Source organism: Uloborus diversus, chromosome 1 (assembly GCF_026930045.1).
Source record: "Uloborus diversus isolate 005 chromosome 1, Udiv.v.3.1, whole genome shotgun sequence".
NCBI lineage: Eukaryota > Metazoa > Arthropoda > Arachnida > Araneae > Uloboridae > Uloborus > Uloborus diversus.
Window position 1 is genome coordinate 45,750,091 of NC_072731.1, and position 23,445 is coordinate 45,773,535.

General features: G+C 33.1%; 1 protein-coding gene across 1 annotated transcript in view; it reads left to right on the forward strand.

Annotated features, from left to right (window-relative positions):
* Positions 1 to 23,445, forward strand: part of LOC129234560 (lachesin-like) — a 296,164-nt gene that overhangs the window by 254,942 nt on the left and 17,777 nt on the right. The window contains exons 5-6 of the mRNA XM_054868580.1: positions 5,305 to 5,460; positions 22,683 to 22,811. Coding sequence (XP_054724555.1) covers positions 5,305 to 5,460; positions 22,683 to 22,811 — 285 coding nt within the window. The remainder of the gene's footprint in view (positions 1 to 5,304; positions 5,461 to 22,682; positions 22,812 to 23,445) is intronic.

Here is a 23,445-nt window from a genome sequence, read left to right on the forward strand (position 1 = left end):
AAACCAAAGAAAGCATAAGATATAATTTCTGTTGTAACATGTCTAATGAAACTGCTGATTTTGTCCAAGCATACAATAGGGGCCAGCTTCGGGAAACAGAAAAAAATGTAGAAAGAGCTCCGATAAACTCAGTTGGTCGCTTTGAGCTGCCTTTTGAAGAAGCAACTTTGATGTAACTGGAACAATTAGACGACAAAAGTATATTGTGAGTAGGATGGTTCAACATACTCTGTTGCCTGAAGTAGTTCCCCTCCAGAGAACTTACAACTAAATTTGCATGTGACGCATTACGACAAATATTCTCAAATCCTGAAATTCCAAATATAATGGCCAGTGATCAAGCTACAAGTTTTAAATCCGCATTTACTCAAGAATTCATGAAGATACTTGAGTCTAGTCGGTCTAGTGCTAAAGTTGCAGGTCTAGGCTATCCAGCCTGTTACGGACCAATTGAATGGTGGAATAGAGTGCTGAAAGATATGCTTCATCATATCATCCTTGAAAATCGTAGGAATTGGAATCAGCAGCTGCCTTTTCTGTTATTTGTCTACCATGAAGTTCTAAATACTACTACAGACGTAAAAGCTTTTACACTACTCAACGGCTTGGCAGCTCGAGGACCATTATCCATATTCAAATCATCTTGGGCAAGTGAAACGCATCTTTCAACAAGTATTTCTCAACCAGCTACTGATTATCTCCAAGAAATGAAAATTAAAATGAAGAAAGCCTCCAAAAGTGTTTCATTGAGTGTTGCTCAGAGGCATAAAGCCTATGCAGCTTTTTTTTCTCTTTTTGAGCAACCACGATTGCTTATTGTTTTCACTTGACCGTTCTTGGCGTTGTGGTTCCTTTTTCAGCTTGGACCAGTGGCTTCTGCAGCACCACCGCCCACCCGCCTCTGCAGGCGCGTCGGAATCCGCTTTTCCTGGTCGGAGGCGTCCATGTCCTGTACACACACGTGCTCACACACATACACGCTCACATATACACACACCTACGGGCATACACACAGGTCTATGCACTGCACACACGCAAGCCTACACATGCATGCACGTGCGCCTACGCACACACACACACAACTATACACAGGTAACCATCCAGGAAGAGGGGAAAGCTTGGGGGATAGGAGCCGTTTCTAGAAACAATAACCCCAATGAATAGGGTCCTGTCGCAACTCGTGATTGCGGAATACATAATTTGAATTAAAAATGTCAGAATTCAAATTATTTTTTTTTTTTTGCAAAACGTCATGTGTAAGACATTTCAAGTTGTTAGAGAAAGTTATTTTGCTTACGCCTGATAGTAGTAATAAGGTCTACACCCGTTGGGCCGGACCAGGGGAAATAGCTGAGCACCACCCTCCTCATCGCTATAAAGTTAAATTACCGGATGGAAGAGTGAGACACGTTCATGTCAATGGAATACGAAAATTTAATCCTCATTCTCTTGCAGTTGGAATCATCTTTGACGAATTCAAATTCAGAGAAATTCACACAACACCCAGTTTTACGACTCAAGAAATAATCGACGAAACATATTTGAGTAATTTGAATGGTAGGAAGAAAGAACAGCTGTTAAATCTCCTCGTGAGGTGTCAGTCTAGTTCCACTGCAAAGTGAAGATAGTCAAAGCAGGTGTACATAACATTCGTTTGAAGTCAAATACCAAAATAAGAAACCTATTTGTCTATCTCATTCTAGAAACACTGAAAGTAATAGTGGAGGAGCAAATAGAAGCAACTAAAATCTATATTTTATTTACTGAAAGCCGTTTAGAGTTAAAGTTCTTAAGATTATATAGTCAGATGATATTTATGTATAGTTCATGCTTATTATCATATTGAGTTTCATAACTGATACATTATGTGGGGGTGTAGAGCTTATTCTTTTCCTGAGTTACTAGTAAATGGATTCAGTGAAACCTTTTTATGTTTTCGCATCAGATCTCTTTATTTTATGTCACGCGCTCTGATGTTCGCGTGTAATTAGTTCTTTAAAATGAAAAAAGAAGAAAGAAGAAAATGTTTTGAGTTAATAATAAAATGGTGCGTATTTGATATGTACAGTTTTCTGCTAAGACGTGTTCCATAAATGATATTTTATGGGGGAAGGTGGGGGGGGGGAGATATCCAAGCAACTTCATTAAAAAAATAAAAAAAAACACATCTTTTTGCTATTTGAGTTTCACTTTGATTCAACGGGTTCAGCTAATAAAGACTTCGCAATGCGTACGATTTTTAAAGGAAAAGCAGTGTCAAGTCGGAGGAAAAATGAAAAGAGAACAAAAACAAAGAGAAATCTACATTCAGTTTTTGTTTTTACTGTAGGAGGTTGTTTTTTTTTCTTTCTGCATCCCATCTGAATACCCCCCCCCCCATTTTTCTCCTTGATTGTTCGATTTTTGACATAAGCTAACACACTTATTTGATTATGCAGTAAGTGTGTCACTTTTTTTTTTTTTTTTGAAAACCTCTCTCCATTTCAAATCAGCAGCTTTATTTCTGAACGCATCACATTTAGGTTAAAAGAGTATTTAGAGCGAGTTTCCTCAAATATTCTAATTTTTCTGACTAATTTGTCAGAAGCCGGGACGTGCACAGGGAGAGGGGGGGATAAGGGACACCTGAATGGGGCCAATATTTTTTTTAATGAAGGGAGAGTTATAGGGGTGAACAATATGGATAGGGCCCGTAAAAGTAATTTGTGAGGGGCTCCAAAATTTCTGTGCACGTCCCTGGTCAGAAGTAAAACATTTAATTTAAAAAAAAGAAATCTTTATTAAAAACATTTTTTTCTGACGGCGACTCAGGTCATTGTTTTCGTAAATTGTCATTTAAGAAGCACATGAGAATTAAAAGAAAAAAAAACAACCTTAGTTAAAGCGTAAGTAACGCTTGTTGTTGCAACATTGTTCAGTTAAACAAGTGTAATTTATTTCTAAAGAGATAAATGAAAATAATGCAGCACGTGTTAGAAACACTCGTGTCAAACCATATTTGAAACTGTTTCATTTTCCGCATAATGAAAACTTTCCGAATTCGTTACTAGATGGCGGCACTAATAGCATCAAGCACTTCAAAATTTCAAATGCTAGCTCAAGTTTAATTTTAATTCAGAACGAAATAATAAACAACAAAACTGTTACTTTAAAAGTTTAGCAAGTAATTTAAGAATAAAAGTGAAATGTCAATTGACACCAGAATTGTTCGGTAACCTATATTATTAACTTTTTTTTTTTTTTTAAAATTATTATTCCATTTTTTTAATTCCATTATTCCATTCCACGGATCTAGCTTCTAGTTTACCAGGGATTATTTTCAAATATGACTACAAAAGAACCCGAAGGTGAGTCATTCGAACCCCAACGAGAGCTTTGGCTCTGTAAATACGCCACATTAAAATCCTAACCTAGATCCAAGCTAATTTCGGCAGGGGCATTGGGAAATGACAATGACTTCACAATCATTCTTTCTTAGGCACATTTGGGGATAATATTGAAACATCAACGTTTCCTCTCTCTCTTTTTTAAATATTTTAATTTTTTTTTATTGATGCATAAAGATCCTTCTCATCAGGGGTTGCCTTCTCTGAACATCGCGGAAATCTCTCCCCCAAAAGAAAGAGCCTCCCCCAAAAAAATGAGAAAAATACCTCTCAAAACAACACTTCCCCCCCAGGTGGGCACCCCTAATTCTCATTAAATATTTATTGTATGTAATCTTTGTCTCGAACTTTACATTCGGTCCTAAAATAATTTAGTGTCTTCAATGCAAAGTTTTCTCCATATCACAAATTTATTGCTTTTGAGTTGAAGTTTTTATGAGAGTTTCGATTCCAATTCATGCATAATAATGCAGCTAAAATTAGAAGAAAAAAAAAAGTGTTTTTCCCCTTGAATACATTGCTTTTGCTTATCATCTTGTATAAGGAGGATTATTTATTTTCAATGCTGCTCTTTAATCCTTACTCCTCATAGTGTTGTAAAATTACGTGATCGGTAGAAGCGTGTGCCGTTTTTGCCTTGATTGACGATCTGAAATGTAATCGCTCGCTGATCTTTCAGAGCTCAATATTTTAGTCAAGGTAGGAAAAAGGGTAGCCTTTATTCTCTGAAGGACTCAAATTATCTGCTTTTCGGTCAAAAAGACGTATAGAAATAAAATAAACTGAAATCAAGAGAAAAAAAGAATTGGGCATGCGACGTACAAATTAAATGACGTTTCAAGATGCGATAAAATTGTAAGCAGTCAAAAATAACTTATTTTTTCGAAGTATCTAAATAAACTTCTTTGTAAAGATATTTTACAAATAATTAATTTTATCCAAGCTATAACTGTTATAGTATAATTGTTGCAGTATTTCTGTGAAATAGACTAAAAATTATTCTTCAGGAGGCCGAGAAAATAACTTCGATAACTCGAACTACCTATTACTCAAAGGTTTGTTTCGGTCAATTGAAGCTTTGAGCTATCGATAGTTGACTGTAAATTTTTCAAGAGGCCACAAGAATTTCGAACAATATTCAGTCAGCTAATGATGTTGGCTTCGAGAAGAAGTTTTTTTAATCAAGCAGTTAAAAGACCCAAGACTTAGTACATTGTAAGTGTAATTATATCGAATTTGTCTTTTACTATGAAAAATAAAATATGATCGGTAAAAAAAAAAAAAAAAAAAAAAAAAAAAAAAAAAAAAAACAGGAAACGGGGTTTTCTTTGCGTCTTGGTTTTTGAGCATTCCAAACTTGCCTGCAATTGCGTTGGCAAAACATAATCGTAATTCTCAGGTTTATTGTTCTATTTAAATAAAGGTCAAACAAACTGACGAAAAAATGTAATAACTTAAACTAGAAACTCAAGTTATTTTTTTAATAAATTACACAAATTGAAAGTTACTCCAATTCACAGTTTTTTTTTTTTTTTTTTTTTTTTTTTTTATTGTTCGTCATGACAGTAATCGATTAAAAGGTTTAAATTGACGATATTTTATTGAAACTAGTTTTTTTTCTCCCTTTGAATGTTCAGTTGCAAGTCGAAGATACATCACCACTTTGGGAAAAACAAATTTGTGTAAACAAGTACAATTCCAAGGTTTCAACATGTATTTAAAAATATATATATTTCACACTATTTATTGCTTCAAAAGTGATAAATGTAAGAGCAATATGTTTATTTACTTTACTTGTGCTACACTACAATCCTCGCCACTTTATGTTCCATCTTGCACATCGCATATTTATAAAGAGCACTGCTTTCGTTACTTGGTGATATATGGCCTAAATCATTCATTCTTGCTTATTTTGCAGAGCCGCCGGAGTTCATGACAAACCACACGAGCAGAAACGTGACCATCATGGAAAACATGGACGTGGTTCTTTCCTGCAAAGCCACTGGAAATCCCACGCCAGAAATTACATGGAGCAGAGAGGATGGCCAGCCCTTTCTGAAGGACAATGAATTAAGTATGCTTGCACTTGATAGAACTTACTGGACTTCGAAAATTGGAAGTTTTCTTTTAACTTGCTTGAGAAAAAAAATATTGCAGATTTTTTGGAAATGTTTGGTGTTTCTTGGGAAATAGCAGGCACGTATAACCTCAAAAAACGTTCCAATGCTCCACACCCCTTGGAGGAATTCACGCCAAAAACCAACGGGCACAAGTTCACATACACTGTAAAAAAAATCCGGAAACGTTTCTGAGTATATCGTGCAGCTGCGGTTCATGAAATTTTCAAAAACGTTTCAGAGTATTTCGGAATTCTCTTTCTGTAATGTCCAGAAACGTGTCTGAGTATTTCGGAATCCTCTTTCTGTAATTTCCAGTAATGTTTCTGAGTATTTTGGATTACTCTTTCTGTAATTTTCAGAAACGTTTCTGAGTATTTTGGAATACTCTTTCTGTAATTTTCAGAAACGTTTCTGAGTATTTCGGAATCCTCTCTCCGTAATTTCCAGAAATGTTTCTGAGTATTCTGTGCAGCTGTGGTTCATGAAAGTTTCGAAAACGTTTCCGAGTATTTCGAAATTCTCCAAACAATTTTCAAAAACGTTTCCGAGAATTTCGGAATGCTTTTTCCGTGATTTTTTCTAAAATATCATTCTTTACTGTACATTGCATACCATATCAGTTTCAATTCTTTCATATATAAGAGCAATGAAACAAGCAATTTTAGAATCATTCGTGGATTTTTTTTTCTGAATTTCTAATGACAAATAGCATGGTTAACAGCATAACATATGTGCAGCTATAAATTTTTGAAAATTTATGAAATAATATAGTAGTTTCATTCTTAATCACAAAATCGTCGGCGGAGGGGAGGGGGGTACTTTCTCAAAAGAGGGATTGTTTGTTAAACAATCTTAAACTTCAGTTTTTCTCTTAATATTTTCAAGACAAAATTATCAACATATTGTATTTTTAATGCAGAACTTTAAAACATATCTTGTACCAAACTAGATAGCTTTTATTTTCGAATAAAATTTGATAGAACTTACCTACACTTCGCGTTCCGGAATTCGTTCACCTCAAGTCAATTTCTCTGGCGAACAAAGTGTACCGAAAAGTACCAACAGAGAAATTGGTGAATTTAAATATGACACCAAGCCCTCCTGCTGGAACCATTCGGGTGGATTCTTCTGTTCTTGCCCAATTCCAGTTCATCACAAATATAAATACTTAACCAAAATAGGTTACTGATTTTATTTTTACAGTGTGCGCAAAATGCATTATATAATTTATTTATTAAAACATTGAACTCCATTACATGATTATTCCATTTCATATATATGAGAATCCCACCCCCCACCATAAGAGTGATGGTGCACCCATAAATTGCTATAAAGGCACACCCCTAAAAAAAGCAACCCCTTTTAAATGTCAATGGCACAGTCTGCGTGGTGAACGCCCCTCGTCTTTTCCCCACATGAACATTGTATATTAATAACATAGTATTTAAAAAATGATCACTTTTAAAACAATGACATGAAATAATATTTCTTCTTATTTCGGCATAAATGCAGCTGTTCCATTTTTGCCACTGACTCATTCCTCTTGACTGTCCTACATTAAACTAGAATATCCACGAAGGAAATGTTATTTACCGAACAACTAATGTCAAGGAATTTTTTATTGTCAACCATATTTAACAAAATGAATAAGCACGTGAATTAATTGCATAACTATGTTACTTACTAATAGATAACTGGGTCATTTTCTAATGTATAAATATTTTTTAAATGAATGAATAAATTATAATAAAACAAGATAAATAATACTGGCACATTTTTTGTGAAGCATATTACAATACTGGAAAGCATTTGCATTACCATATTTTTAATGAATTAAACAATTGATTTTTTTTCTTTTTGAACCAAAATGTATGTACATCCAAGTATTTCGAAATAACTTTTCTGTGATTGCTTCTCAAATATAAATCTTATTTCTTTTGCGTAATTAATCAGTTTCAGTTGGTTACAACAAATAATACACCGCGCACATAGGTATGTAAGATAACTTTAAATTAATTCGATAAACCAAAAAACAGTTACAATTGGAGCCTCATCAAATGCAAATCAACAAAAATATAAATGTATATAACAACATGTTTTAAAATATTCATTAATACTTACAAGTGAACATGAGCGGAAGGAAATCTAAGTACATCCATTACAACTGAATAAGTAATCCAAAGGGTTTCGTTTCATTAAGTATAAACACGGGTGTTGAAACTATTCACGCTTGAACACACAATATATATCTAATTATAGTCGCACGGGAAAGCAAATGGTTGTTAACTAACTTAATAGCTGCGTACATTGTCTAAAAAATCAAGGGCAGTGCAAAATGCAAAGGCGTAAAATTAGTTTTGACACATTTTACTACTCTCTAGACATGAAATAACAAGCAATCCAATGCTAAAGAGTTGCTGACTGCAGCAACCATAGATAAGAAAAAAATAAGTTCTCCTTATTTCCGACTCATTGGCGCCCGTGTTGGAAGGATGAATATGTTTCGAAGCGTTGCATCATCACTTCCGCGTCTAGATTTCTTGAAATAACAAAAAGCTTTCTGAATAATGAGGAGTTCGCTATTGGAGGAAGGATTCCTACTATTTCGGAAACGTTTCCGATATATCCAGAAACGTTTCCGAAATTTGTTACAGTGTAGGGACACATATGTGTACCAAGTTTCGCTCGATTTCTCGTGGTTGTTTTTGCTGCAGAGCGGCCACAAAAAAACTGGTCTCTCTCTCTCTATCTCACGCACACACACACACACACACACACACACATACAGACAGACATTTTCCAAAAATGATCGAAATGGACTCAGCACACTTCAAAACGTTCGAATCCGTCGAAATTCGAAATTCGAAAATGTTCACGAATCCAATACTTTTTTCTTTTTATCTAGTATTAGATATACAATAAAGTAAAAACTAACTTAATGGATGTATCTATTAGATCTTGTTGTGCGTTTTATTTGACTTATCGTATTACAGCTGATCGTTAAACATCATATTTCGAAATTTTTCGTTTTTTTTTACTTTCTTCTATATCTAAGATATAGAAGAAAGTATTGGATTCGTGCAAATTTTCGAACTTCAAATTTTGACGGATTCGACCGTTTTGAGGTTTACTGATCCCATTTTGACCATTTTTGGAAAATGTCTGTCTGTGTGTGTGTCCGTGTTTGTGTGACTAGATTTTTGTGACCGCTTTACAGCAAAAACTACCACATGAAATCGAACGAAACTTGGTACACATATGTGTCCCTATGTGAACTTGTGCCCATTTTTTTTTGGCGCGAATTCCCCCAGGAGGGATGGAGCAATAGGACGTTTTTTGAGTTATGCGTGCCTGCTATTCTCCAAAAGGTAACCGGCGGAATTAAAAAAAAAGGTTCATATGTTGCCCCTAACAGTTACAGGTGCTGATTCAATTTTGGTCTCAATATCTCAAACGGGGGTTGAGCTACAGAACGTTTTTTGTCGTCACTTGTTACTGTTATATCTCAAGAAACAATGAACGGAATCAAACAAAAATTTATCGTTAAGTAGCCCTTAAAGTGTACAAGAACTGATTTTATTTTGGTGTCAAGAGCTGAAAAATGGATGGTGCAATCGAACGTTCTTTCTTTTTCATTGCGAGTGCTATATCTCAAAAAGTAACGCTACGTTGTGCGTGAAATTCGGAACAAATGTGAACCCCTTTTTTTGCGAAAGACCAATAAGAAAGATTAATAGACTTCTTGTGATTTTAATTGCAACGGAAATATTATCTCAATGCATGAAATACACCGCCAGCTCAGTCATTTTCGACCGAGGACTGCCGTTTCGTGCTTATTAGCACTCATCAGCTCGGCATAGGAAAGTGACTGGGTTGGAGATGGAAAACCGCTTAAGGAAGCCAAAAGTGCCAAACAAACTGGTAGCTTATATAGAATTAGCACAGACCATCGAGTGACCGAAGCAATGGTTCGGGTTGAAGGGAGGAAAGGTTCTAAAGGAATGGAATCAAAATTGACTTTAAAAAAAAAAAAAAAAAATATTGCGAAAAATTGCTATTTTCTAAAAAAAATAATAGACTTTTAGAGGCTATATCTTCAAAAGCATTCGGTCTAAGAAAATGATTCTGGACTCGAACTTAATTTAGTGCACTTTAAAAACAGTAATTAATGGTGTGGTTGAAACCTGGTCGTTCAGGGTTAAAATCGCCAAATACTACAGAAAAGGCCGAATTTTCACATTTTTGTCGATTTTTAACTAGGTTGCGTTCTCTAGGTCACAAATTTGGATTTTTCAATAGACCAATATCACAAACAACTCAGCCAAAAATCAGAACTACCGTATTTGACGCACGGTAACCCCCCTCCCCTTTTAGGTGACAAGGTTACTGGACTATTATTTCTAAAATATCTTATTTTACGTTTTAATCAAGGAAGGGAAACTTCCTTCCAGTTTTAAAATATTTCTAAGGTTTCTGTTAAGCTGCATGCTAATTTTTCAAATCTGTCACAAATATGAAGAGATCTTGAAATAAAAATAATATAATATAGTAATATTTAATGCATAGTAGGCGTTAACTGTAAATATGCAAGCGTACCAAACGATCTTTTACTACGGGCAAAGCCGTGCTGGTTCCCCTGGTTGTCGATAAATTACATAAAAAACTGCTTGTCCTGGTTTTTGTTCCGATTATGTATGTAATTGTTTTGTGCATTAGCGAGACAGATTGTTTTCTATAAGTCACTATGTGTGTGTCGGAAATACGAACCTTTTTCTGCAAGGCAATGAGAAAGTAACTGATTAAAAAACGGAACTTTAATTTAAAATCATAACAAATACAATCGGTTTGGCCGCTTTTGTTTTATATCATGGATGATTTTTCGAATTAATTGAATGAAAACAAAACGATTTGAACCTACAGCAAAATAGAAATTTGTGGCTAAACTAATCAACAATTTGCATTGGGATCTATTTCACTTTACAATGATTTCTTGAATACTTCAACCTCGCCATTTTCTGTTCATGATCATATCTGTATCTTTTTTGTTAAATGTTGCCCTCCCCACACATTTTTTTTATGCAACTGCTGTTATTAAGTACACTTTTTCGGTGTAGAGGATGAGAGCGGAGAGGTAATACCTTGCACTAGTATTCTGCAATCAAGTATCAGTTTAAGTAGGGTTCCTCTAAACACTATGCGCGAATCCTTGTATTTTCCAGGCATGGCGTCCACGCGTACAAATAACAAGTATCAATTGTATCCAGCGTCTTGAAATGATCCATCACTACAATCATGTGCGCCCATATGCAAAATTTTAAGGAGGGGGGGGGGGAGGCTAAGACATTTTCATCATGACTTAATAGGATATTTTCCCTATTTAAACCGAATTCAGAGTAAAGACTACAGTTATTAAGAATTGACATTTTTAATACCTTTTTCATTAATGACTGGAGAAGAAATGTTTTTACATATTTTGTTAAGAAAAAAGTACTAAAAGCAAGAAGGTTCTAATTTCTAAGGGAGGGAGGCTTGAACCCCCACTTACCCCCTTATATGGGTGTCCATGACTACAATTATTAGTTCAAGGATACTTCTTAATAAGCGAGTTTCGTATGAGTTATCTTTGCATTGCATACTTAGGCCTAGTAGTTCTGCTAACTGAGATAAATGATCAATGTCTGAAAGATAGGAAGGAGGGCATAACCCCTCCTCACCCCCAAAACTTAATGATCTGAATAGAAGAATGTGTTTGATACTATTGTTTTCCAGGATTATAACATTTTGTTGATTTTCAACATTTGTTATTTTTAAACTGAAGTATTTCTTATTCAAGATGATAGATGGCAGCACTAAAAACGAAAAACGTTGCATTACAGCAGCATTTCTCTTGTAGCTACATGACTAGAAGCTCAAAAAAACACATATAAAATCGAACAATAAGATATTTTTTCCGAAAACAGAAAATGAATTCTTAACAATTTTTAACGCTCAAAACAAAATTTTTTATTTTCTATTATGATAGAAGGAAGTATTGTACCTTTCGCGATCCCCGCACTAGATGGCAGCACGACAAATTCATCGACTTGGATAATTACTTGTATGTTGATGACGTTTAAAGATTATTTTTAATTTCTCTAGAAGATTCGAATTTGTTTTGTGTTTAGTAAGCTATTAAGGTCTTTGAGAGACAAAAAATAAAATTCAGGTTATTAATTTATTCTTGTCACTTAAATTCGTAAAGCAACATAGAATCGATCAGAATCAGACAAGTTTATTTGTCAATAATTAGGATCAATTTTGGCAAATACATCTACTTCTTCATTTGGCCTTTTTTAACTAATTAATATATATGTTTTAATGATTTCCACTCATTCCCATCCAGAAAGAAATAAAAAGAAAGCGCATCTATTTTTAATTTCTTCTTAAAAGTGTTTGGTTAAAGGGAAAAAAAAGAGCTTTTTATTATCAAACATTTTAAGCTCTTTCTCGAAAAATCAAATAGCATTACCTACATTGAATGGCAATATTAAAGTTAAAATAAGTACAATGCTAATAAAATGAAATTAGAAACTTGTAATGTAACAAAATTTATTACCATACTATTGTTCGACTTTTTATCTTTCGTTTTTTTTTTTTTTTTTTTTTTTTTTTTTCAGTCTTACAATCATATGAAGTTACAGAAATGTGTTTTAAGCATATTTAGAAATGAACTCCACATTCTCAAAAGCAAGGTTCCAATTTTTAAATGAATCACTCGGTTTATCATTATCTGAATTAATTTTTTTATTTATTTATTATTATTTTATTTATTTATTTATTATTATTATTTTATTTATTTATTTATTTAGTTTTTGGTTTAGCAATATTTTTAAAATCCTAAAATTGATAGATTTAATTAATTTTAATAATATTAACGGATTCTTATAACCAAATATAATAACCATCAGATTTTTCATTAAACAAATCATACCTTTAAATGTTTAGGCAGATCTGTAAATGTAAATATTCAAAATGTTAAACGGTAAACAATCAAAATCCAAAACTTTAAGACTGAACAACACAGAAATTCGAGGGCATACTAACGTTTTTAGAATTTTGCAGCAAAAGCACAGCTACTTTTAGGCCATTCGATTTATATCAAAATTCAAACATTTACGTTATCATCTATGCTCATAGAACATCAAAAATTTAAAAATTATATTTAATAAGATCTTTCTTTTAAATCGCAAGTGTTGAGTAATTACTGAGTTCTGTCAAAGATACCTAGAGCAAAGATTTTAATAACTTTTACTAGACTTTGACACGGGAAAAAATGTATCATTAGAATGAAAAAAAAAAAAAAAGAAAAGAAAAACATTCGATAGTAAAGCCACGTTTTCCAACTGGTTTAAATATTTCTCTCGCCGTTGTAAGGTTTGCAGTGACGATGTTCGGAAGGGCGGATCAAAAAGTGCTGTGAATCACGAAGTGTCTTGGAGCTCTTTTGGGAGTCACGTACATTCAATTTTGCATGAGTATTTACAGATTCAAAAGTTGTGTTTCCGAAGGATCACCAACGACTTCATGAATCTCAAAAGGACGCTCGTGTGAAATGGTGTCAGAAATATTTAAGAAAATTCAACTTAGATACCCGATTCATGTAAAATATTTCATAACGTGTGAAGAAATTTAGAATTTCTCCAATGAACAGGAAATAAAACAATAATTTACTTTTTGGGTGTTTCCATAAGACTCTGAGTCGACAAAAGTTGTTCGTTTTCGGAGTGCTTCCCAAAAAATGATAGTCTCTTCTTTCGATTAATTTTAGTCATACTGCAAACATTCCTTTAAAAGAGTTATGCTTTTTGGCATGCCACAAGTTGCTTGCCTAAAGATGGTACAAGGGTACTAAGACAAAACTGTCATTTTGCACCAAGACAACGCACAAAGCTTCAATAACTATTTGAAGCATGTTAGAAGGAATTTAAAGTTTTTTCGAATTTTCAGGATATAGCACCAATTGGGTTCATTTTGTCTCCGTTAGTGGAAAAAAAATGCTTGGTCAATGTTATGACTAACTGGAAGAGGCAATTAAAGCTTAAAAATGTCATTTCTGTTTTGTGCTACTTTTTAAGTCTCGTAAAAACGGGCTACTTTGGCCCACATTTTCTAACTTTTAGTATCTTATTCTCAATAATTTTTTAACTTTTTATACTTCCAAACTATGGAAGTCTGTTTTTCACAATTACAGTTATCTTAATTTAATTTTTAAATACTGATCACCTTCTTTCAAAATATTGTTACCCCTTTTAAATGCTTTTAATTTGGGCCAATGCTAACACTAACTTACGGTTATTTTGGGTCAAAGAGGTTTTGCCTATTTAAAACCATTTCATACTAACTAGGGTCAAAGAAAGACGTGTGTTCACAGAAAAAACTGCTTATTCGAAAGATTTTTTTTTATTGACGAGTTTGAGTCATACATTTTCCTTTTAAGGAAAATTATTATTATTTATTTATTTTTAATGTGCGTGCGTACCTAGTTATTGTCTCAGACATTACCAACGGAGAACAGTGAAGTTTTCAACAGTGTTGGAGATTGAATAATTTTGTTAAAATAACACTAAAGGATCCTACTTTTTCGGTCACTTCCAAAAGTTTTTGGTGTGTTTCAAGCTCTGAACACCAGCTCCTTCTTCTCTCGCATGAACAGTTATCCCTAGAGAATCTAGCTCATTCCTCTCCACAGTAAGAAAATTCCGTAAACTTTCTAACAAATTTAACGTTTCACAAAATTTGTAAGAAGTAGATGCAAGAAAATCAACATTTTCGAAACCTCCAGCAACTTTTATTTCCTCTTCATCTCCCATAATAAAAACCATGTAACTGATCCCTGAGGATTGAAGTCTATAATTGCTCACTTAATCCGCTGCTATACATTTCTGGTTTTTTCTTGTTTCGCGTTTTTTTTTTTTTTTTTTTTTTAACTTTTCTCCTCTTTTACAAATTTCTCTAAATGATTTTTTCAAGTTTTTATGCTGGGCCAAAGGTCGTTATTGTTAATCTATGAAATATGTTGTTCTTGGAATTTTTTAAGTAAAAACTTAACCGAAATGAGAAGTACGACTATGCGACTACATAAAGTATCGAATAGTGATCATAAATAGGTACTTCACAAACTCTTATTTGTTATAGAACTGCTTCTACAGGTGAAAACCTGAGAGGTTATAGAGAGACATGTTAGCACAAGGAACAAAAAACCAGCAGTGCTGCTCCATGTAGATAACTACCAGACTGCTTGGTATGCATTACTGAGTCCTTGAGGTTGCTTTCTAACTAATTTTGTCAAAATAAGTTTCAAAGTTGCAGCCTGAAAGTTTACAGATAACTTTGTATGTGCATTTTTTCAACCGATACTGTACGTACGTAAAACACATATTTAAATAAGGCACCACGTTTGCACTAATTGCATTAATGATTTCAGACATTAGAATGAAATACTTAATAAAATCTTCAGCTAATACTTTGAACTCAGATTATTTATCCGAGCAATACTTCGCTGTGCATTTCTGTAAAATATTAATCATGAAACTTAATCTTCATAAATGTATGAAATGCCACAGATTAAAAAACTAATTGTCCATAAAAAAGATACTAAATGCCAGATAATATTTTTTTCTTCAAAAAAGAGCTACAATTAATTGATATAAAACTTAAGACAATATATGTTTTTACAAACATCATTACTCAGAAGAATCTTGGTCCCTGGATCTAGGTTTGAATCTCATCGATGTTATTGTGGTAGATATAGACTACATTCTAGCTTAACCTAATCTAAGCCATGTGACCTCCAGCGATTCAGCCTTTTTCTGTCTGTTTAGCCGAATATTGGTGCACAACATGGTTGATAACTTACATCGTTTACAAGCAAAAGTACTAAAGTAACAAAAATTGCTAACCAGAAAAATATCACCTAAAATATTTGTAAAAACAAAAAGTAAAGGACAGACTTTATAAAAAGCATACTCGAAACAAATGTTTTTTTTTTCTTTTTTAAAGATGGAAACTGAATAGCGCCAGAAAAGCCCTATGATCCTCGTAAGAAATGTATTTGGATTGGATCGTAATCCGCAGATTAGGAGTCTTGTTTAAAACTTTAAATCCGAAGTTCTTAAAAAATTATAAAATCAAAAGATTAGGACAGGATTCCTTAATCGTCAAATATCAGGATAAGAATCGTTACAAATTAATCTTAACGTACCACAGTTTTAACAATTAGCCATTCAGATTATTTCAAAACTTATGATAAATTGTTAGTTTATTTAAAGTAAATATATGAAGCTCAGTAAATGTATAAATACAAAATTTATCATGCTGCGAAGAACATTAATAAAGTAAGAAACGTACCATTTAAATATTCAAAAGCAAAACGAACATGATAACGAATGAGCCACAATGTTTTCAAGCAAGCCAAGAGTCTGTTTTTGCGATTAATCCGATTTAATTACACAAAGAACTTTGAGATAAGTTAAAAGCTGGAGTGATTGCAAAAATACAGCAAACATTGCAGTAAAAAGGGCAGTATTTTTTCCAGGGTATTCAGTATATCATACTACCTAACAATTTCACATCTAGCCATCATCATTGTAGCAAAGAAAGCTGTGATTTCACAAGCACTCTCCAATATGCGCAAAATGTGTTTTCTCAAGTGTATTCCCAAACTTCAGTTGCATCGAGGTTTTCAGCAAAGCACATTCGGTGCACTTTTGGAACGTTTTCTTCATAACTTAACAGATTGGTAAAACATTTCAGCGCACGTTCTTTGTTACAGAATGCATTCGAAATACATTTTAGTACATATTCCGGCAGCTGTAACACTTATATTGTTCCGAATATGTACCGATTATTTGCAGTGTACTTTATTTAAGCTATCATAAACCTCCCCTTTTATAATAAATGTGTAATTACAACGATTAATTTAAGTTTTTTGTTCATAAATGTTCCGATATGTTGCAAGCAATTTTGTTGCTAACAATTAGTTCTCTCCTTCAGGACATGATGTGAAGTTAAGAAATATTTTTGCTTATTTCGAGTTACATTCTTATTTTCTGGATATTGAGCCAAGTTTAAAAATAATTAATTCAAATATATTTACACATTTTATTTCCTCGTAGAGCTCAGGATACATATATTAAAACATAAAAATACATGCAAAAACCCACGCATATGGATATTTATTTATAATATTTTTACTATATGCACTAAGTAAACATTTTTAAAACGGAATAGTTATTATAGTGCTCTTTATATCGCCTTCAATTAAATAACTAAGAATAGGTCCTCATACATTAGGGTGGAGTGAAAAAATTAAAATTGGGTAAAAGCTAAGTAATAGTGCGGAAAAGTTGTGTTTTGTACAGATATTTAGTCATGCAAAAGCAATTTTAAAACAAAAAATATCTTGCGGATCCGCTTTTGCTTTGAAATTGACCATTATTGCATCAAAATGACAAAAGTTATAAAAATTTCCTCAAAAATCAAAATTTTTTAAAAGCTAAGCAATAGCGCGGAAAAGTTGCCTTTTGTATAGATATTTTGTCATGCAAAAACATTTTTATGACAAATAATATCTTGAGGGTCCGCTCGCGTCTTGAAATTGATCATTCTTTCATCTAAACTGACAAAAGTTGTAATAGTTTCATAAAAAATCAAAATTTGATTAAAGCTAAGTAATAGTGCTGAACAGTTTCCTCTTGTATAGATATTTTGTCATGCAAAAGCATTTTTATAACTAAAAATATCTTGAGGGTCAACTCGGACCTTGAAATTGACCATTATTGCATCAAAACTGATACAAATTCTAATGATTCCATTAAAGCAAAAATTTTTCCAATATGATGAAAAAGCACTTCAAAGTTGATCGTTTGTGTAAATTACATACCAAACTCAAATATTTAAATGATAAAATATACTAAATATCATATACTTTAAAATCACCCAATATCGAGTTAAAATTAAGTAACATTACAATACTTAGCACACTGAGAAAAATGTATTAAAAGTTATTCTTTCAAAAAGATTAGCTTTAATATGCATCAATTATTATTTATATAAAACTAAAAATTATAAAAAAACTAACAATTAAAAGCATTTTTGAGGTAAAAGATTCTCTGCTGGACAAGTGTGACTTTGCACCAAAATGTGATTTTTACATATGATAGATTACAAAATTTAAACATAAAAGTATGAAATTATGAATCCAATTTTTTACAGTCACAGAAATTACGCAGCAAAACTAAAGAAGTTACTAAATGAATTCTCAAATTGTTGTTCCTTCAAATTCAAACTATAATCCGTACACTACAAATAATGACACATAGTTTAGCGGAAAAGTTGGCTTGGAGATCAGTTTTATGACTGACAATATTCAGACTTAGTGCTATATTGCGGCATAAGTTTTCTGGATTATAATCTTACTCTAATTAATCCTTCTCTCTTGCTTACACCACAAACCGTAGACGATGCTTCTGTGACTAATTTAACGCATCGTTCCACTGCTTGAGTGTGACACGGGAGGCTATGGAAATCAAACAATTCAGAAGGTACGCCATCAAGCACCATTTCTTTCAAATCCTTATCTAGAATTCCACTTGTAAGTGGTGGCTCCGTGTGCTCCCAATTTTACCAATCGATGAGTTCATCGTAGTCTTCAGCATCAAAATTAAACACTGGAATTGTAAATTTTCGCAATCCAATCGGTGTCGTAGATCTTGAATTCATAATTCGACGCAAACCAAGTTCTCTGACACAGCGTCGATCATCTGTGATCATCGCTATCAATATGTTTTCCGGATTCCCAAAGTAACCATTGCGCTGAATCACAAGATCGATTACAGCTTTTAATTCAGAATAGAGATAACGTGATTTTTTGATTGTTTCAAAGAGGTTTTTAGAACCAGCTTTGAAAGAGTGGTTAATCTTAATGGTAAACCACATTGGTGCATACACTTTCATAACATATTCTGCTAATGTGTATAAGTTCTGTGGCGGACTGTCAGTTGTCATGTACAGCCGTAAAATTCTATTTGCCGTCGTTAACCACCGTGAGTGTACTAATGTTCCAGGTTCTCGTTTAGACAAATTTTTAGAGCACTGACCGCTAGCTACAGCTTTACAAGCATCAAATAAGTACTGTTGATCAGTGCTCAACTCATTCTGTTTATATTCGGAAGATTAACCTGAATCGGTTGAAACGTTACAACTGGCAACTGTTCACATCGATCCAATGCTTTACCAATGATTCCACAGAATGCGCGTGGACCTTCTGTTTTACCATCTAAGTGTTTCAAAAGATTTTGTAAGGGAAGTTCGTTAGAATGAAGTTGGCATACTAACCATTGCAACGGTTTCTTGAAATGAACTTCGAGACCTTCGTCCATCACATTCAACAGCTACACAGTTATCAACTAAAATGTTATTGCTTGTTATATAGTCAGTTATACTTCTGGTGATGTTTATCGCTGTGCCACTGGCTGGAGTCACATGGCTAAGGTACTTAGATCCAGGTTATTGAAGCAAAGTAACATGCTCTTCAACTACTGTTTTACGGTATTTTTTGACATCTAAGCTTGCAAGTTGTAACGTTTTATCCTTTCTGCTATCGAAATTACAAAGCACGAAGACTTCTCGAAGCTTCCGTCTCTTGTACCAGTACATTTCTCCTTTTCTTCTGCTTATCTCGAATGATTTTGCTGCGATCAATCACGCATGAAAAATCTTGTTCTGTAATCAAATCCACATCTTGAAGCACAGCACTTGCAATTCATGCCGCAGCTCTATCTGAAACACCGTATCGGTCACATTCCCTTGCCAATGTTGGTAAAGGAACTCGCATTTGTTGAGAGTTGCGTGGTAGCTTCATGGAACATGGTGTCTCCTTCACTTTTGCTCTAAAATTTGAAGTAGAAGCCTGGAAACTTTCGTCATTTCTGTCCATTTCTGATGAACTTGAAGTTGTTCTAAATTCATAGGTGTTTCACTTTCAGTTTGTTTTGCAACTTTAGAAGGGCGAGCTTTGTCTTTTGATTTTCTCTCTGCCTTCCGTCGAAGTCTTTTTGTTGCAGTTAAGTCAACAGTGCTCATGATCATTTTTCTAACAGTTCTCTGGTCATGAAGAATACGCCCGTTCTTCCACAGGAACTTTGCGGGACTTTTCACAACTACAAGAGGAAAATTTACATTTACAAGACGAGATATCAAACAATTTTTGTTTTGCATCCTCAGCGAATGCTTTTATTTTGATCAGATGACGTTCATTTTTCTGTTTTCGTATAGATTTTAATAATTCTTTGTACTTGGTATTGTATGAACGAATGAGTTGAAGAACACGAGTGTGAGTAACTATAGGTATTGAAAATTTCCTCCACAGTTCTTCGATTTGTAAAGCTACTGCCTCTGAGACTTCAGCTACTGTTGTTTCGTTATTTCATCTGTCTTTAAATGGTTCCTAACATGCAAATAGTATTTCATCATGTCTTCATACGTGGGCAAAACTAGCTTACTCAACTCTTTGGTTGTTCCAAATACAGGACACTTTAATTTAGTTCTCGTTTTAATTTTGCTACTAGTAGCCATTTTCCTTACAACTCTACTAACAAATCGACAATCAACTTCTCACACACACTCATTCGAGAAAAACAAATGTTCGACTATGTAGGCAAGGCATAATCTCAGCTAAGCAATGTGATTGCCTATTTTTTTTAGATGACATGCGAAACAGGTGCCACATGGCTTTGAACGAATTCATTCCTCAAGCTAAGAATGAGAGGGAGGCGAAGTACCCCTATACGCAGAGACTAAAAGTAAAGGCTTTCAAGGGCCTCCCTTGAAGTAAATAAATAGGCAAGATAAAAGTGTTTTCTCTCATATAGTGATATTGAAATTCTTTCATGACATTTACAGTTGATTTATGAAAAAGAGAAATGACTTATAAAAACCGTAGTTAAAAAAGTAAGAGTTTTCAAGAAAAAAAAGTAAAAGCAGATATTTAAAATGAAATCTAGGATATAAATAAATGAATTCTAAGTCTATAGTATCAAATAACAATTTTTTAACTTATTAAAATAAGTACAGAAAAACGAAGTTGCGATTAATTTACTACAAAACAAAAGCAAGTTTTTGAAATGCAAGGTCAAAGCGACCCACAGAACTAAAAGGTAAAATAAAAATAATGTTTCCCTGTTCTTTATGATACCCAGTCACAATTCTTTCCCTCCACCAAAAATTGAGCATCTAAAATAAAAATTACTTGCATTAAAAGTGGAATTTTAGGAAAAAAGTGTAAATTTTGTAAACTTCAACGTCAAAGCGGACCCTCAAGATGGAAAGGTAGAGCAAAAATATTTTAACCCTTTCTTTGTGGAACCAAACCACAACTGTTCCGCGCTATTAGAAGTTGAATTTCGAACAAAAAATTTTTTGCCTATACTTTCATTCCACTCTATTATACATGCCATTTTTAAGTAGTTTTTTAATGATTTTATTAAGGATAACCCTTGTGCGTTTCCAGTAAAATATCCCTTATTATTGACAAAGTATTTTCAAACAAAACATATCTTTTTCGGAAACCTTTCAGGAAGAAGAAAATAACTAATATCTGTCGAAATGGGTTATAGAACGAACGAAAATGCAAGAAGCAAAATCGAAAGATGTCCAAACAAGTTAACTGATACAAAAAAAAAAAAAAAAAAGTTTTTTCTTTCCTTTTTTCCCATCGAAGCATGACGTACCTTAGCTACTTTGTTCTGATTTTATAGATTTCTACTTTTCATTTGTTTCATTTTATAAGAAAAGTTTTATTTCTATTTGTCATTTTTTTTTTCTCTTTTTGACATCCAAGTCGCCAGCTTCTTAATAAAAACTACCAATTTTTCTTCACGTTCTAAGTCCTCCGAAATTCTGAAAAAGTACACGAATGTGTACTTTTTTTTCTATAAAAATATATATTCTAGCATTAAACTTCTGCTTTTCTGTCGTTCCGTTCGTTATTATTTTTTTTTTAATTTTTAATTACCAAAACTTTTTTTAGTTGAATTTACTAAGCAGTAAGAAGTTTAAAATCACATTTCTTAAATATATATTTATATATAATGGCACGTATGGTTTGTTCATGCTGATGAAAATGTTTAGGTATTTCCAGTGCACAACTCTTAAAAATTCACGCGATCTTACAAAATTAAATCAGACATATTTTAAAATAATTACAAATGATGTGAAATTCGACGTAGCATTTATATGAATTTTGTTTATAAACATGCTACCAATCAAACTGAATACATTTTTAATGTAATTAAAAAAATATTCAAATGCTGTCGATATTCCAAAATCTTAGTCTAGTCGGTTATCTGGTAAAAACTTGGTGTGAAAAGCAGATTTCTGTTGCTGTTAATTTAAAATGATAAACTTTCTTTCTTGTTTATATACAACAATATTTTATATTTTTATTTGTTTGGTATACTTTATTCCTTTTTTCTAGTCAAAGAATATAAAGTAGAATAACTGAGGCTAAACTGATAATCTTTCTATCTTCTACTCTTAAACAACTTCTATCTCTTAAACATAACATTTAAAGTGAATACTTTTAAATGTTATATTTGCAATGTTATCCTCGTATATATGATAGCGAATGATCGAGTAACGCTGACGTCATCATCTCGCGCCAGGACATGATAATTTGATAATATTTTTGGAAATGTTTTACATGAATGGAAGTGCCTTATTTCAACAAAGCTGATCTGGATCCGGTAACTAAACTGCTTTAGTGGTAAAACTGTCATTTTAGGAGAATGAAGAAATGACAAAAAGGTCTACAATGAACGCTATCTACTGGAGTTTAGGGGTTAATCCACTGGAGTTATGGTTAAAATTTCTACTATCAAAATTTTACCTAAGAGGCAATTGCTTCCTTCAAATGTAGAAATCACTTTTCACCCCTCATACCTTGACGGGCGACTTTATAGCATATAAATATTTAAATGCTGTCGATATTTTAAAATCTTTGTATAGTCTTCAGATAAAAACCTTGGTCTGCCACGGATTTTCTATTGTTTTTAATTTAAAATAGTTAACTTTTCTTTATGTTCATCTAAAACAGTATTTTAAACTTCTATTCTTTCTCATAATGTGCTTAATTTCTTAGTCAGAGAATATAAAGGCGAAGAATTGAGGCTAACAAGTGTCTCGAGGCTCCACATGGCTGCTTACCTTTGTTTAGCAAGTAATCAAGTCCCTCCAGTTATAACCAGAAGAATAAACCTAGAGGTGCAGTGTAAGTATATTTTTCTTTGTGAGCAAACGTTTTGTCTCTGAACTTGTCCGTCTTTTTCAAAGGGTTGATCCCCAAATTCTAATATCTAAAATAAATCGGATTTTTTTTACAATTTCATGCGGTTCTCTGGCTAACGAATCTCAAGGACATTTCCATGGGTCCTCTTCATATGATGCCGCAAAACCGGCAGCTTTGTATTTTGCTTAGAGATTATCAACAATGTTCTGTATTTGTACATAAGTTTTTATTTCAGACGGATGCTAATCGAAATTGTTAGGGCAAAAATATCGCTCAAAATAGAAATCAAAATTTTTTATTAATCGTAGAACTAGCATGAATGAGAAATGAAGAGTAAAAAAGCGTCTGAGATGAAATTAAAAAAAAAAATGTTTCATTTCTGTTACATTTGCTAATCGGATTTCACTCTTTTGCGAAGATTTTGTTTTTAAAAACTATATTTTATGACATTCGGAATATCTGCTTCCATGTGGCATTATAACTGTTTTCATTCGAGTTTGTTATCAAAATGCAAGGATTATATTTTCAAGAAAAATATAATGCTCCAAAACCTACTAATGGGGTATTAATGCTTATCTTTCTGAAATAATCATACCTAGCGTTATGCTTCTGTTTA